The sequence below is a fragment of the Poecile atricapillus genome, chromosome 5, assembly GCF_030490865.1.
Source record: "Poecile atricapillus isolate bPoeAtr1 chromosome 5, bPoeAtr1.hap1, whole genome shotgun sequence".
Classification (NCBI taxonomy): domain Eukaryota; kingdom Metazoa; phylum Chordata; class Aves; order Passeriformes; family Paridae; genus Poecile; species Poecile atricapillus.
In genome coordinates, this window is record NC_081253.1 from 20604849 (window position 1) to 20618432 (window position 13584).

The 13584-nt window shown below is 39.4% G+C and overlaps 1 protein-coding gene across 1 annotated transcript in view; it reads left to right on the top strand.

The window, feature by feature from the left end:
• The first annotated feature begins 1677 nt into the window (after positions 1-1677).
• RAPGEF4 (Rap guanine nucleotide exchange factor 4) overlaps positions 1678-13584 on the top strand; it is a 147144-nt gene continuing 135237 nt past the window's right edge. The window contains exon 1 of the mRNA XM_058840359.1: positions 1678-2341. Within this exon, the coding sequence (XP_058696342.1) occupies positions 2277-2341 (65 nt within the window). The 5' untranslated portion in view covers positions 1678-2276. The remainder of the gene's footprint in view (positions 2342-13584) is intronic.

Sequence of the window (13584 nt, forward strand, 5' to 3'; positions counted from 1 at the left end):
CTCTCTAAGTTTCTCTGAGAAGTTGCACTGGTGTCTTAATCAGAAAGTGACATGATTACTCATAATACAAATGCCAGAGTTAATTTTGGCTGTCTTGCTCTAATTGCTCTCTAATTAGGACACTTCCGAATGAAGCATGGATTCAGGCAAGGTTCCTGGCTCACTGCGGGCATGTCTAGTTTACACAATCCACAAAGTGTTACAGGCTCTTTTAATGGTCACTCCCCAAAAAGATAACCATCTCTGAGTGGTGTCTGCCCACAGTCAAGCACGTGAGCAACATCCCCTTCTTGCCGGCACGCACTGCATTCCTTGGAAACCGAAGTGTTGGCAACTACAGAGGGCTGTTCCAGGGCAGGGCCGTAGCTCGGCCAAGGCCAGGTTCAGGGCACCGAGGCGCTTTTGGGAAGCGGCACTGCTGGCAATCCCTGCGGGACCCTGCCGGCCCCGCTCTGCCCGTTTCCTGCCGGCCCCGCTCCCGAAGGCGGCGCCGCTCGGCTGCCCTCTGGCGGCCGGGCCGGGGCTCTGAGGAATGTCTTGTCATGGACCTACAAAATTAGTGAGTTTTATTGATTTTCTGTAATGTATGTACTGTGTTATAATTCATTAATTTGACTGAGAATTTAGAGCTCCTTACTTTTCAAGCTCTGTTTCTACTGGCTTTCAAACACTTGCATATTGACAAATGAATAGCATTGATTTTCGTCGAGTAGATTGATTGCTTAGATGCAAAAAAATTCTCATTTTCTCCCTGCATGGACGATAGCAAAGGAAGAGCTTCAGCTTTGATCTCACTGACTGGCAGCCTCTTCTATTCCTCTGGCATGCACTTTAATTTGATGATTTTTTTTTTTTTTGAGGCAAAATGAAAGAATTGCCTTTTGTGACATTTTCCTCCGCTATGCCAGTTTCTTAGCTGTATCCATTTTGCAAAAGGGATCTTTAGATACATTTCCTTAGATTTTTCATCATACTGCTCAGTATCCCAATGTTAAAAGTTATTTCTTTAATAGTGCTAAAGAAGCTGTGGCAGCAAGGCAAACAACTAAAAGGCAGATGTGAAATATGAAGTAGCACATGTATTTAAGAAACTTACTTGGTACAACCAAAGAAATTACAACAGAGAGCAGAGAAGATGGAGAAGTCTGAAAGGCACAGGCAGATGACCGCCATTTGAATTATTCATTTGTCCCCACACTGTAGAGCAGAGAGGAGTTATGAGCCTGAAGGAAGGCAGTTTGAGTTTTACTTTGCTATGACCTACATGTAAGCCCCAAACATCCTGCTGAGATTCCTACCCTTCTCACAAGGCACTCGAGGCAATTTGTATTGACTGTAGGTGGAAGCTTATGGTCATACACCGATTACTTAGGAAGATGCTATCTGAAACAATTTATAGAAAATATTTCATAGAAAACATTTCATAGAAAACATTTAATGTACAGTTTGCAAAACAGGGAGACCTGCTGCTCTACATTCCTTCATCTCCTCGTCAGTTTTAAAATCATGTATACACTAGTATCATAAAAACCCCTGCACTTTGCAGGCCACACTAGCACAACAGAAGGGTGTGGGCGTGTTTCACTGCGCTCTAGACTCACCTTTCTCATGCTATGTGTTGGGTTCCTTCCAAGTGCCAAATCCTCTTCACAGGCTGTACTGCCCAGCCCATTTTCCAGCACAAGAAATGACAGAATTTAGCACACAGTTTCATAGGCGATGACAGGATGAACAGCAGACTGGAGGAAGGGTCCAGGAAAAATCCTGAAATGTGGACTGCACCTTCCTTTCACTCACCCACTGTGCGTTTATTGCTGGGGGCGGAGGGGACGGGACAGACACACAGTGGTCTGGAGCGCCAACAAAATACTCCTGAGCTGCTTATTTCAATTAAAACGTTTGTATCACCCCTCCAATTCAAACCAAGTCAAGGAGAAGCAAGGGCAGGGATCAGTAAACCGGGTTCAGGTGTGGGCACTGAGGAGCTCACGAAAGCCGGAGGGGAACACCACCACCTTTTAGAAGGGGAGTGACTTCTTTCCGCCCCCTCCCCGGGCCGCTCCCTGCCGGCTGAGCGGAAGCAGGGCCGGGGTACCTCGGCGGCCGCAGGTCGCAGCCGGGCGCGACGCGTGAGGGCGGCGGGGCCTGGGCGAGCCCATCTCGCCGTGCGCGCAGGGAGGGAGGGAGCGAGGACGGACGGACGGACGGACCGACCGGCGCGCGGGCGGGGGGAGCCGCCGCCAGCCGGGTGCTCGGCAACCTGATCCCGGTCCAACATGGTCGCCGCTCACGCCTCCCATTCCTCGTCCTCCGGCGAGTGGATCGCGTGCCTGGATAAAAGGTATCGGCATCTTCCCAGGAGCGGCTGCGGAGGGATGCTGTGTGTATGCGTGTATATGTATGTGTGTGTGAGCGCTGACACCCCCCATCTCCGCTCTCCATCAGATCCTGCCTTACATAAGGAGCGTGCAGGTGGGAAGTGAAACGCCTGGGGCAAGCCAGGGCGGCGGGAAGGATGAGGGCTGGAAATACTACGGGCAGCGGAGGGGACAGGCAGTCCCCATAGGGATTGCTGCTCCCTGCCGGGCAGATACTGCACGTGGTGGAGGAAGGGGAGCTCCGGGGCGGAGAGGGAGCCTGGGGCTGCCAGCCGCGGACCCGCCGCATCGGCCGTGGCACACCCGCTGCATTCTGCCCTCGCCTGCCCTCACGGCGCCCCAGCGCACCGGCCGCTGCCTCCCCTCCGCTCGGCACACCGCCCCCGCCTCCCGCAGCCGCTGCACAGCCCCCGCCCAGCGTCCTCGCAGGCGGGAGGGAAAGGACGAGTCCTTCTTGTCCCCGCTGCGGCGCCCCGGGGCCCGCGGTTGTTCCCGGCTGCGGGTCGGGTGCGGGCGGGCGGCGGCACCGCGTGGGTGGGAGGCACGGCTGGCTGACGTGTGCTCAGAGGTGGTGTGCGCGCTGCCAAAAATACGGGCCAATTATTATTACTATTAAAAAAAAAAAAAAAAGGAAAAGGAAAAATTCTTTGGAATGCTTTCTCTCGGGTGCTGTAGCCCAAAGTCTCGCAGTGTCGAGTCGCGTGGTGGGTAGTTTGAACGCCCCTTGCTGTATTCATACCTTTAATTCCTGGATAAGTTCAGAAGTCATTTAATGTCTGAACACTCATTGTGTCTCCTGTGGTCCAGGAATTTAGTTAACAAAAATGTAGACTATAGATACAGATATATATAGATGCAGATATAGATGCAGCTCAAAACAAAGCTCTCGGAATTCCCTCAGGTGGTGTTGGGCAGTTATCTGGGCATCGTGAGCCGGCTTTTGACAGGTGCTATCGTTTGGGGCTGTGCTGTGGAGAGAACCCTTTCTGCACATAGAAGGGACCTTCCCCTTCTCGTAGTTTCTCCCCTTTCCAGGAAACTTCAGTCTCGTAGGACTACACTTCTCATTAGGTTTTCCTTAGCAGTCCAGGTAGCGAAGTGTAATAAGTTAATGGAACTTTTGAGCTAGACTCCAGCCATCTACGACAGAAACTGATCCCCTCTGTAACATGTGATTTAAGACTAACCTCTTAGAGATCAAATAATGTGTATGAATGTTGAAAGCACTCGTAAAGTAAATGCAAACTGAACTGTTGATGGTAATCTAGCCGTCTAAAAACCAAAGTGAGGCCTCTCTGTAAACTGATGTCGAGCAGATGTGAAGGTGGGTATGAGTCCCAGTAGTTTTAGATAGGTGATCCTGTAGTTTCTGGTTTCCTACATGCAATATATTGTGAGATCCAAATTGTAAGCTAAAATTCAAGGCTTAATGAACTACGTAGCGTTGGGGAGTAGATGATGTATTTAGGAAATATATTGTTGCATTTAATTTAGAAATCTCTCTGTCGTAATTAGTAAGCTGACCCTTTCTATAACACAAATTTCTTTAGAGCTATTTTCTTTCACTTTTTTTTTTTTTATTTGAAGTAAGCTGGTAGCACCAATGTGTTGAGTAGAAAGAATCAGTTCCAAGTGATCTTAAGAATTATGCTTTACCCTTTCCCAGAAAGCATTCTATACATAGGACAAACACATAACATGAAAGATTGTAGGTTTTTTCCTGGTCTCTTCTGTCCTCTGCTTTGTGATCATAGGAAGTACGCTTATGCATTTTATTCTATTTTTCCACCTGAAAATGTAGGTAGTTTTTAATTAACTTACTCACTTGTATATCTAATCAGTATACTAATTTGAATTATTATCAATATTTTAAGCTTTTTAAAAATTGTACAGCATTTTCTATCCTAGGTGTGAATTCTGTGAATATGGGATCATTTAATGAGTAAGTTCTCTATAGAGTAATATGTGTTTTTACTAAAATAATAGAGTTTTAGTATGTTTAAGTCAATGAATATATTTCCAGGAGGAAGACAGTTCTAAAACTGGTATGCTTAAGAATGTTAAGTGAGCCTCAACAATGACAATTAAAATAATATGTAATATGAATTATCCAGTATAATTATGTGAAAAAAAAATCTAAATGTAAGGAGCAAAATACATAATGTATAGAAATTATGTGTTTTGTATTTGTTCTTCAGGTTTTTCCCCAAATCACGTGTCAAAGTGGAACTACTAACATCTAAAATTAGAGCACATAGGAAAATGCAGAACTCCCAAAATGTTACAGGATAAATGTTATTACTAGTAGGATGCTGTGTTCTGGGACTACTGGTGCTTTGTCCATGCAGCTTCCATGTGTAGTTACTGGCCACAAAAGTCAAAGATCCACACTCAAAAATCAAATACATGGGACACTCTTTATATATAAGATTACAAGTGTAAAGGTAAGGAAAATTTCAGAACACTGTGCTCTATCAGGTGTATTTTTTTTTTTTTTTTTTTTTTTTGCAGGAGAGAGAGAGGATCAGAGGTGAGCAACTGTACATCCTGGTTATACCTGGAGATGTAAATAATTTTTCTCTTGAGGAAGCCAGTCCTTTTACATTTGAAGTAATAGTTGTCTTACCACTGATTTCTTGGGGAGCAGAAGTATCCCTCTAATCTTAGCACTTTCTGTATGTCTGCTCTGCACATAATTAAAAAAAGGTCACTGATTTATGCATGTGTGTACAGTAAACATAGGAAGAATGTCTTCTCTATTCTCATGTGTTCTTTCACACCAAAAAAAGTCTAATAAAGAAATTTCCATGTTGACGGTATCTTTCCTGAATGGTAGACAAAGTGTTTTTTACATAACTATTGTTTTTCTAAATCTGATCACATTTATGAATTCACTTAATTGTTTTAATTGGATTCAGATGCACATTTTTAGGCATGTACAGCATGCACACCTGCTAGAGATCCCAGGATTTCATACCTGGCTATGGCATCTTATGTTTTTCTCTGAATTAAAAGTAACCTTCAGTGCCTTAGCAGACTGGAAGGGCAGATCACAGGGCAAAGCATGTAACTTCAATGGCCTGTTGTGCTAAGAATGTTACCATCTTTGCCTAATGACTTATAAATTATTTAAGTAGGAATGGGCTTTTCAAGGACATACCATACATACTGAGCCTTTATAACCTTATCATCCTTGTTAGTCTTGCATCATTTATGTTTAAAAAACCCGAAATAATGCATACTGCGTGGTATCTCAGACCTGTTCCTCCCACAGATTTGAATGTAAATTCACATTGAAGCTACATAACATTACAGCAACATATTTGAATCAAGATTTGGTTTTTTAGTTCAGTGTAACATGTATTTGAGATGCAAGCTTTGTTTGCTTAGTAGTAAACAAGAAATCCCTTGTGAGCATACAGATAGGCTAGAATAAAGAATTGATATTCTGAAAGAATTGTTGTAGAATAAATAGAGAAAATGCTTGTCATCCTCTATAATCTTTAATTATGTCAATGATAATGGGATATAGATTTATAATCAGGCAATGTTATGAATACAGTTGCATTATGATGCTATTTTATTTTAAAATATATTTTTGTGCAATTGGTAAAACTTACACTGTCTTCTATATAAATTTCTCCCTTATTATTTATAACAAATCCATAAGAACATTACCATTTTCATGTAGTTTAGATCTGAACAAAAGCATGGGCATACACTGCAGTTCCGGTTGGCTTGTGTGCTTCGTGTTTCCTCTCTGTATAGTGTGTGACTAAGCTGGTATATGCTTGGATCAGGTCTGTGTGGGGATATAGCAGCAGAAGGCACTGCAGTGGATGTGGAAACTCAGAGACAGAACTGTGTAGACATAGCCTAAATGCTTTCTAGTGCTCATGCGAGGGTGCAGTCTTCTGAGAGTGATGAATAATAAGTTTATCTTTCCACATCATGCACCTCATTTTCTAGTCCAGGGCAAAGGTACAGTCTTTGGTGAATAATAAAAAAGGCTTTTCCTTTCCATGTTTTCATAGAGAAGCCAAAATAATTGTTTAGTTTGTAGGTCTGTGCATTTTATCAAATATCTGAATTCAGATTAAACCCTAGTGAGAGCAGGAGTTGTATTTTAAACAAATTCAAGCTGTTTTATTCTTTGCTCTCCAGCTTACGCATTTGCAGTATTGGCTTCCATTTCTTACATGTGATTCCTGTAAGTTACACACTTGTGCCATGGACAGGTATTAAGAGGAAGAGAAAGTAATTACCCTGGCATGTATAAACATTGTCATAAGCCACCAGAACAAGGCAGTATGTGCACATGCCTTTTAGGGCATGATATATTCAAATCTAGTTGGTAGTCTTGTGTAGTGGCTGCACAATTGGTATGCTACATGTGCATTTCTTTCACCTGCTGATACTGGAAACTCTAAAGTCTCATTGCCTGAATTCTTTCTGACATGTTAGGATTTGATCTTTAAAATCCTGTACTCTGAGTGATAAATTTATTTTATAACAAAACTCCATATTCCAGCAAAGGAATAAAAAAGCAAAAAACCAGCAAATAGAAACTGTGGCTTCAAAAGTCAGGTGTTCACAAGATATTTTCTAAATACAAGCATTTTTCTTGTCTAGCATGACCTCTGTTTTTGTCTGTGTCTTACAATTAGCTGCATTTAACAAAGCTTATAATTTTAATGATACTTCCTTTGTGCTGTATTTTCTGCACTGTATTTGGCATGATCAGTTAATATTTCTGCTGCTTTTTCAATATCCATTAATGTTTCTGAACTGACTTTCCCTTCCACCTTTGCATTTATCAGTTGTCAAAATGCGTGCAAACGTCAATCTGTAAAACCTTTTTCATTGTTGCTGTAAATTTTAAATTTTCACTAGCTGTAACAATGCAGATCCTAAATCCGGAAAGGTGCATTTGGCATGGTGTTATTAGTGAATAGTGGTGGCCAGAGTTTGAATCGAGGGATATCATCACTTGCATATTGTTCAATTACAGATTTCATTTGCTGTGTATCTCAGAGTCTGTCTTCATATTAAAGTGCTTTCAATGTTTGTTATGAAGCTACAGTGCTGGTTAATATAATTTCATTTGGATTTACCTCTGTCAAATGGAATTTTAAGTGTCCTGAGCTCCAGTTTATGTTTGAAATTTGGAGGTTTAATTCAGTAAGATTTAGTCACATCTTGGTAACAAAGCATGTGTAATATGTAAAGATTCTCACAAATGAAAGAATGTAATTCTTCATTTTGATTTATCTTGAATTATTCTGTCTTTCTAGACAGCAAATGAAGGTGGAAGAGTCTATTTCCTACTAGATCTGTATTGTTCAGGTAGTATATTTTTGACTTGAGATAAGTCTTTATGAGTATAATTAGTTAATAAATACATCTTTTGCCATTCCACTACATATACAGATATAAAAATTGGCCTTTTGGAAGGATACATAATTTATACATCAGGGTGTGTAAAGAAATGAGTACGCTTGGATGCTCTGTTTAACTCTCCAATAATTTTTCAATGTATTGATCAAAGTTAATTGAGTAATGTGATAATGAGATAGGTAGAGTCCTCTGTATTTGCCTTCCTTTGGTCCTTACTAAAGAAGACAGAACTCAACTGTAACAAATTCTGTCTGCAGCTGGCAGCCAGTCAATCTGCATTTAACTGGCTGGTCATTTTGTACCTGTGATCTGTACTCAGATCAGGACTATCTACAGTATTTCTTGTGCCTTATGTACCCAGACCTGAGAGATTTTCATAGGGATTCTGAGTGTAGGTGACAGTAGTAATTTATTGAAAACTACATGAGAAATTTTACTTGTGTTTCTTTTTTTTTTCCCCCTAAATTCCAGAATGATTTGGGTGTGTAAGAGTCTTAGAGAACAGTGTTTAAATAAATTCTATTTCCTGTTTGTCAGAGAAAATTTGAGCTGGAATCCCAAAGTCTCTTAAAATGACATTCAAGAGAAAAGAACAGTAATTTGACTATTGTTTAAAAGACTCATGATGAGGCTGTTCCCATGAGGAGGGAAAGAGTATCTGTTATGTGAATGTTGAAAACAGATTTGGTAATACTACTGTAACAAGTGAAAATTATCTCTTGGTGGGAATTAATTACCTTTTGTTGCCATTTTGTTGCCATTGCAATTTCATTGCCCTTTTCTGAAAACTATTTCAGATTAAAAGTAACTTCATTTATTGTTAGCATTTAAGTGCCTTACTACAGGTCTAAAATGCTTTGATAGGTCACTGGTACTCCACTCTTAAACTTTCCTTTCTCAAAGAGAAAAGTCAAAGTCAAAAATCCTTATAGCATTGCCAGGAGGAGGGAGTTTCAGTATTGCTTGCTCTCACTGAGGGAAGATTGTCTATTGATACTGGTATTTTTCTGCATCCTACAACATTGTTTTTCCGCATGTCAGGAAAGGACATAAGAAAGTACAGAGAGCATAGAGAAATGATCTGATTTTAATTGGCATTCCTTGGTGCTATCTTCTTGCTCATGTTTCATAGCTGAATGTATTTTAAAGTATTATTAATGGTACTTTCCAGCTCACAGAGTTTGCCTTTGCATCTTTGCATTGATACTTTGGTTTTAACCCAGCAATGAACTTGTTTTATTTGTCTGTTCTAGTGTTTTCTACAAACAGTCTCAACAGTGGAAGAAATAGATCCATCTGCTCATCTTTTGTGGGCTGTTCATTGCTGTCTGAATTGAAATATTGCTGTTTTAAAAAGTTAAAAGGAACAAGGGAAGGAAATTCAATGCTTTCATTCTGTTAGAGCACGATTCAGGTTTTTGAACTCATCTTGTAGAAATAAACGTTTTAAAATTCTAGAGGCATCTTGGTAAAGAAGGTAAAACCACATATATTCTATTTTTTCTTTCTCAAATGTCAAACCCACTATGGGAAAGAACCTAAAAAAAAGGACATATGGTAACAGAAAGTGATAGGTTATAGTTGGATTAAGTTTTCAAAAGCAAACAAAAATCTCCAACTTGTTTCTTTCTTCTAGGTTAACAAGTATTTTATAATATCCTACATAAACATTCAAATACTTAATCTTGAAACCATCAAAACAGGTTATTTTATAACGCTGTATATACTACACATGAGCAGAAATACTTTACCCAGCTTGTGTATTTGAAGAATTGTAGCAGTTTTCCTCTGTCTGTATTTGAACTTCAAGCTCAAGTAGTTTGCATTTAAAAATACGTAAGAGACTTATACAATGGCTTGGATTGGAAGGGACCTTAAAGATTGTCTCATTCCAACCCCTCTTGCCATGGGGAGAGACAGCTTCCAATAGACCAGGTTGCTCGGGGCCCTAGCCAACCTGGCCTTGAACACTGTCAGGGATGGAACATCCATAGTCTCTCTGGGCAAACTGTTCCTGTGCGTCACCACCCTCAGAATTTAAAATTTATTCTTAATATCTAATTTCAACTCTTGCAGTTTAAAACCATTGCCTCTTGACTTATCAATACAGGTCTTGTCCTTCTCCAGCTTACTTGTAGCCCCCATTAGGTACTGGAAGGTGCTCTGAAATCTCCTTGGACACTTCTCTCTCAGCCTGTGAGCATAGGAGAGGAGCTCCAGCCCTCTCATCACCTTCATGCCCCTCCTCTAGACTTGCTCCAGCAGGTTCTTGTCCTTACTGTGTTGGGGGTTCCAGAGCTGAATGCAGTGCTCCATATGGGGTCTCATGAGAGCAAAGTAGAAGGGGAGAATTATCTCCCTGGACTTGCTGGCCATGCTGCTTTTGATCCTGTCCAGAATGTAGCTGGCTTTCAGGGCTGCCAGCACTGTCAGCTCATGTTGAGCTTAACATCCTTATGAGCACAGACTTTGGGCAGATTTTCTTTATAATTGCCTCTTACAGGTAGGGAAGCAGACATTGTCAAGAAAATTGTTTTATCTCTATAAAACATGCTCCTGAAATCTTCACATCTAAATAAGGAGAGTAAAATAATCTTTAAAAAAAACCTTATTGACACAATTGAATAGAAATGCGTAACTAGCATTGATGCTGTCACTTTTATATGTATGCTGTGATGTTGTATTGAAGAAGCAGATGACGTCTTGTATGAAAACATTACTGCCAGCTAATCACTTATTATGCTCTGAAGAGGCAAATTAGTAATAGAAACAAGAAGGTATTTGGGGGTCAAACAAAGCAGAAAGGCTTGTAAGGTAGTGAAAATAAATTACTCTTTCTTTTCATCCCTTCCTAATAATTTATTTAGTAGCCCTGCTTTGCAACTCTAGAAGTGCCCCCTTGGCTTTGGCTACAGTGAAATGAGATGTCAGCACAATTTGACTTAAAATTTATTTTATATTGGGTGGGGTAGTTGAGGGAGGAGTTGATTCACTGGGATGAAGTCATAGATTTTCTGCCTTGCCTTAAAATGCTTTTACTTTAGCTCCTACATCTACCAAATGAGAGCTGAAGAATCTTAAATGATTTAATGTATTTATTTACACTTTTAGATTAGCCTATGGTCCTAATTCCATACATTGGTCTTGAGATTTCAGAAATGGGTACAAGACAGAAGTCTTTCTTTAGCTGAAGACTCACTGAAATGCGTTTTTTGACTTTGTTTGCTCATGGATGTAAGATTGTAACTGTTGCATCAGCAGTGAAGGGATACTTCAGTAGCATCAGCATCAATGTGACAGAACAGAAATAAATCTACATCAGCAGTAATTTAGCAGAGGAGGGCTAAACTCAGTGAGATTGAACAACACTGGTGATCACAGAGAACTGACTTTAGATACGTTGCTGAGGTATCTGGAAAACTCTTTCCAAGGGCTTTTGGAGCCATATTGGGAGTGTAGGGATATTTTTTGGGACTTTTGCAGCCTATCTTCATGTTCTGGGGAATGGTTCCTTTTTGGATTAATACCATTGCCTTTTTAAATTCATGTGATTACAGTGAAAATAAAGCTTGACTAATTCTCCATCTGCCATCAGTAGTACTTTTCTTTTAATAGATTGAATTATTATGGTTCTAAGGACTATATTACAACATTAGCTGCTTAAGTATTACTTCAAACTAAGCTTTACAAAAAACAAGTTTACAATAAGATAGCTGTGATGAAGAAATAAATTTATGTTGTCCTGTCCTGTTTATAGTCCAGGTTAGGCAGCTTGTACTTGGGAAACAGAAAACAAATTTGGCGTCATAAATAGATTAATTTTAAGCTAATGATAATTTAATGATTAAAGTTAATGATAATTACAAATTACCATGATGATGATTTTATTAAAAGATGCTTTGTAAAAAGTGGTCAAACTTTGCCTGAGTTTTGCAGGCCTGTGGAAAAGCAGTTAATTGATGGCATGGTACATTTTTCTCAGTAAGTAATGCTTGGCTTTTGAAACCAGTTTCATTGCTATAGATTATAAACACTTGGTAGAAATGAGCTTGAGTGCTACTAATACCATTACTACATTACAGTCTGAAATTTTACACAGGCAAAATTTCTTGTGCTCCTAAGGACAAGGGCCACCTCAACTTGGGATACCTGTTGTTAATTCCTCACTCCTCAACACTAAGGACATTTCCTAGGAGCTCTGAAAAAAATCCAAAGGCATCTTGTTGTCAAACAAGTTGAATCCTTGCTAATTTTTATGAGTAAGAATTCATGATTTTAACCAAACAGCTAAATCATGAACTGGATGATTTTCTGAGAAAGATCTCACCTTTTTGACTTGTTGGGTTTTCCTGTTATTTTTAGAGTCCATAAATTAAGGTAGTTAGTGTTTCAAGAGTTAGTGTAGTTTGGGTAAGGATCTTGTATAAGTAGATTGTAAATCTGTTTGCAAGCTGCACCTCCTAATCTTCTTAAAAGGATTTTGACAAGAGAGTTAATGCTTATTAGTACTTGTCAGCTAGTGCACAGTCAAGAAAAAAAGAAATGGGTGAAAATCTTACTTGAAATAATTCAAAAGAGAACTATTGTAGTTGATTGTAGTTTGAAGTGGTAAGAGGATGTCACTGTGATGTTGAAGCAACTGCATACACAAGAGAATTATTATTCTCATCTGTAGCTAATAAGGGTAAAGGAGTATAAATGAGGATAGAGATTTAATCCCTCCTAGACATAATTTAATAAGAAAAATGAGATACAGAGATTCTATGCAAGTAGGATCTGGGCTTCTCCACTGAGACAAAGATTTGGATTCCTTGAAGTCTTTGATTTCAAAGAGGAGTCTTTAAAAAATCTCATTGGATGGAGTGCTTACACTGTGGGTATAACAATAAGGTGAATAAAGATACGTATTTGTGAACTTAATCTTTGTTCATTGTAGCTACCTGACTTCTGTTCATTATGAGCTCATCAGCTGGTAAAAAGGACATTTTTGTTAGTAAAATTAACTAGAAATATTTGAGTGAGTGATAGGTCTAATGATTGCTAACAGTTGTCTTTCTTTCTGTTATGCCTTTCTACATGAATAATTTCTGCATCTGATCCAGCATGATGTTCTAGGAAAAATCTGTTTCTTTCTGTCCTTAGTGGTTTATATTTAGTCTTTTATAATGCTGTCAGCTAGTGTTTGGCTTACCTGCTGATTCATAATATTTGATAATCACATTTAAAATGTGTTACAGACCTAATTCACTTTATTTTCATAAATATGTATAATATTCTGAACCTGCTGAACTGCTGGTCTACATGCTGCTTTGTTGTAGAGAGTTCTAGTTTTATTTTTCTTGAAATTTTGGTTTTTTAAAAGGTGTTGCTGTCAAAGATTGTAAATATTTTAAACATTTGAGTTAAAACTCGTGACTGTTACCAATGAAAAATTAAGATTCTTGCCTGCATATTTAATTTGTCCAACACTAAGATACAGAAACTTTGTGGAATATACTTATTGAAGTTATCCTTCTTCCTTGCAAGTGAGAAGAGGAAAGTCAGTTTGTAGTCAGTAAAATGCAGAATAGAAGCTTGGATGTAGGAGTTACTGTTGGTAACTAATGCTTCCCGTTTTGCCAGATAGACACCATCTGTTTTGGCACTGATTCCACAGACCTCTTGTGTGTTTGGACATCTGTTAGTTAATATTTTCTTACAAACCTAAAACCATATATCATTCTTAGGTCTTTAGAATAAGGACTGTATCATCATATATACTTTTACAGTGACGCTGCATCGAGACTGGTGCTAAATGGACTCCTGGACA